The following is a 3922-nucleotide window of genomic DNA, read 5'->3' as shown; positions in this document are numbered from 1 at the left end:
TTTGACAGATATTGCGCCAATGTGAAATTAGTGAGTCTATATGAGAGGATGAGAGTGAAAGAGTCAAAATGTAATCCAGGGATCTATATGCAATACAAAACAGCGATACTAGGGGGTCTATGAGCAATTAGTCACTGAGACAGCAATAACTCAACATCCAATTTTGCTACATGTATACAGGCTAATTTGGCAAGCTGGGAACCTCCACATGGCCAGTTCCTACTGGAGCATGCTTGGCAAAAATACCTGATAATTGGAGCAGCAGTGGTCAATTGTGCCTGCTGTATTGATGCCCTCTATTCTTACATGAAATCTGAAGTCCAAACTCAAGTTAGTATATTAATTATCTCTAGAATTATAATTTAAACCAATATGTCGGTTGTAAAACTATGTGCATATGGGTCTTTTTTATTTTCAGGCACCTGAACATCTGAAGAAGAATCTGAGCTTTGCCTTCGTGAGATTGAGTTCACAGTCCTCGGCCGTATTAAATGAACTTGCAAACTCAATTAGGTGCATGAGGCAGTCCACTGACATGGATATGCTGATCAAAGACATGAGTTTGGCTTTAGGAGAACTTCAGATGGTCTTAAAATCTCTTCCTAATGAAATAAGGAAAGGGCAAGATACATTATTTAGCATATCATTAGTTGAAATCATGCCCCTAATTGCGATTGCTTCCCAGTTGATTGAGATATCTTCGAGGATTATTGCACTTGTTGATGCAGTTAATGACCTCGCAGGTGATACCTTCTATAATCCTTCAAGCAAAGAAAAGTTATCTAATGTCAAAGGACAAATCTGAAAAATAGTATTAATTCCAGGAATCTTTGAAGGCTTGAGAAAGCTTCTGCGTCATAATTGGGAATATTTGTTGTTTTGTTCATTATTTGCATCAAAACTAGAGATCATGAAAATAAATGTCTATTTGACATACATGTTTCCAAAAGGTAATGCTTGATAGCAAAATAATTTGATGTATACATGCGCACACTTTTGTTAATTTTAAGTTAAAGACTAAAAAAAGAGTATTTCCCTGCAATCATATAAAATATTGGTAATTTCTACTGGCAATGGATTAAACATGAATCATGGATGTAGGATTATATCAATATCTTGTTGAGTATAATTTAACTGGCTGAAAAAGTATGATGAATACAAATATCCAAAATTTTATGAAAGTTTGATTGCATTGGTCATCAGGATTGAAATATTTTCTTAGTAGATGCAAAGTCAACATCATAAAAAGAATAGGACCTTGTTCATCAACTTGACCAGAACTCAAACAATAAAGTCTGCACCTGCACATTTGGCTGTTTAGTCTGCACCTGCACATTTGGCTGTTTAGCTAATAATTAGCATTGACTTTTACTATCATTAGCACATTTAGCTTTGTCCAATATACGATTAGCACATGCTCTGACTTTTCCCACAGTTAACAAACTTTATATCTTATTAATTAAAAAAAAACAGATTTTATGACCCAATTGTCATTAAGATATTTCATACTTGAAATCAAGGCATCCTTCCTTATGATGGAAACTTCTTCTTGCCAAGTCAAATGAGTAAAAATAAATATCGATGAACAATATGTAATCCCTGAAGCTAAGTCCATCCTTAGTCATTTAATTAAGGGTAATAGTCCCTTTCCAACCTAATAATATCTATAACGTAATGATACATATCTAAAGTCTGAACATTTAAGTATGAATTGAGCAGGCATGAATAGACTTGGATCAAGCCAAAGCTAATCTATCACGGTATCTTGGAGATTGAATGAATATAAAAGCAAGAAATTTGACGTGAATGATTCTTGGAGATCATTGGATCTAAAAGCAAAGGATTTGACGTTGATGATCCTTGGAGATTAGTGAAAGAAAAAAGCAAGATATTGATGTGCATGATTCCTAGAAGTTATTACATAAGCCAATTTTAGATATGTTGTATCGGTTTTAGCATGATTAAGGGTGGGGCATGGACTGGGCCACAAGCCGACCCAGCCCAACCTCTGTGGATCACAATCCACCCTGGTCCGATGAGTCATGGGCTAAGTTGGGTCTAGGCTTAGGCCCGGGAACAAACAAGCAAACCCAACCCGAAAAAGATCGGTCCACTATTGACCTGGCTTGGGCCTAGCGTGACCAGGCCTGGATTTTTTTTATTTTTTTATTTCTGCCTAGTCAACCAGCCTAATGAGCCCATACGCCATGACCCACAAGCATCATTCATGTCAGCCTCTCTTTTTGGTCGGATCAAGCGATATACATATTTAACTTTTCTTCTTTTGACGTGTCAACTTATATTCTCTTCATTCTACTTGAATACCAGTATAATGTTGCTTCAAACTTCACCAACTCCTGAACATTTACCTCTACAACTTGAGGCTTAAGCTAATAAAGGGACTCTCGACTAACTCTTCTCATTTCTTGCTAGGAAGACTAGCTTTCAGTTTAATACTATGAATCATCTACCTTTTTTTTTGTCATGTCTATGCCTAGGGCTATTCATTTGGGCCTGAGGCCCGGGCCTGGGTTGCCTCTTGGAGGCCTGTACTGGGCCCGACCCCAGTCCGGCCAGGAAGATGGCCAGGCTGAGTAGCATGGGTCTGGGTCTATCCCAGTCCCAATCTTGGACCCAACAGAAGAATTTTGACTGAGCTAGGTCGGTTCGCTTGTGGTCCAGCGGTCACAAATGTGACCATTGGACTGGGCTGCCTAGGCCGGCTTAACCCCGTCCCTTCCAAACAATCACATTTGTGATCGTTGCTCGGGCAGCTTGTGTCCAGCCTGGTGCAACGGTCATGCAACTGTCATATTTGTGACTGTTGCGTCGGGTCAGGCCTGGGTTGGCCCAGACTCGGCCCAGACCAATTTGACCAAAATAGCCTATAACAGCTATTTTTGGTCTTTTGACCAAAATATCCTCATAAATGGTCAAAAAAGCTAAAATTTGAGAGTATTTTGATCATTTGATTGGGGGCTGACTCTATAAATAGAGGGAGATTTTATTTATTTTCTCATCCAAAACTCATATACTTCTCTCTAATACTCTTTTATACTCTCTTATTCTCTCTTTCACTCTTTAATTCTCCAATCAAATGACTTCCTCCTCTGATTATGAAGGGCAAGTTTGGACTCCCGATATTAAAATGAGTCCTACTCCTACTCCTACTACATCTATAGCTACTCCTCCTACCGATGTTGATCCCAAATCCAATGGCGATGATCCTACACCTAGAGCTCCTAAAAGGCCGAGATCCAATGTGTGGAATTTTTTTAAGGAGATAGAAGTCACCAATGATCAACATGGTAAAATTCTCACCCAGAAGGCTAAATGTGCATTGTGTGGTCATATTTTCCAAGCTCATCATAAAAACGGAACCAACCACTTCAAACATCATTTAGAAAAGCATAATCTAGCTCAAGTGACAACATCACAAAGAGACATCCGTCAGTCTCTACTCTCCCAATTATCAATATCTGATAGCCTCGCTTCTTGGAGCTATGGCGCAATTAAATCCATGAGATGTGTCATTAGGTTTATTATACTTAAAAACATTCATTTTAAATTAATAGAAGATGATGAACTTGAGAATATGATTAGAGATGGTTTTTATCCCTCATTTAAAAAAAAATTCTTCAATCTTGTCAACGTGATATTTTAAAATATTATCACGAGGAACAAACAAAAATAATTTCTTATTTTTAAATTTTAAATTGTAAAATTTCTCTAATTTCTGATATTTGGATATGTAGATCACAAACTAGTTATTTATGTATCACAACATACTAGATTGATGATAGTTGATAAATATTTAAAAGAGTTATTTCTTTTATTACATTTGAATATTTACACACTAGTGTTAATATTGCAAATTTAATAATAGAAGAATTTTCAAAATTAAAAATTTCTAAAAAAATAT

At 36.8% G+C, this 3922-nt stretch overlaps 1 protein-coding gene across 1 annotated transcript in view; it reads left to right on the top strand.

Moving 5' to 3' along the window:
• LOC109820782 (aluminum-activated malate transporter 10-like) overlaps positions 1-805 on the top strand; it is a 3096-nt gene extending 2291 nt beyond the window's left edge. The window contains exons 5-6 of the mRNA XM_020386980.1: positions 181-330; positions 419-805. Coding sequence (XP_020242569.1) covers positions 181-330; positions 419-805 — 537 coding nt within the window. The remainder of the gene's footprint in view (positions 1-180; positions 331-418) is intronic.

The sequence above is a fragment of the Asparagus officinalis genome, chromosome 8 (genome assembly GCF_001876935.1).
Source record: "Asparagus officinalis chromosome 8, Aspof.V1, whole genome shotgun sequence".
Lineage (NCBI taxonomy): Eukaryota > Viridiplantae > Streptophyta > Magnoliopsida > Asparagales > Asparagaceae > Asparagus > Asparagus officinalis.
The sequence above is the reverse complement of the archived record's forward strand: the minus strand, read 5'-3'. Positions and strand labels throughout refer to the sequence as shown.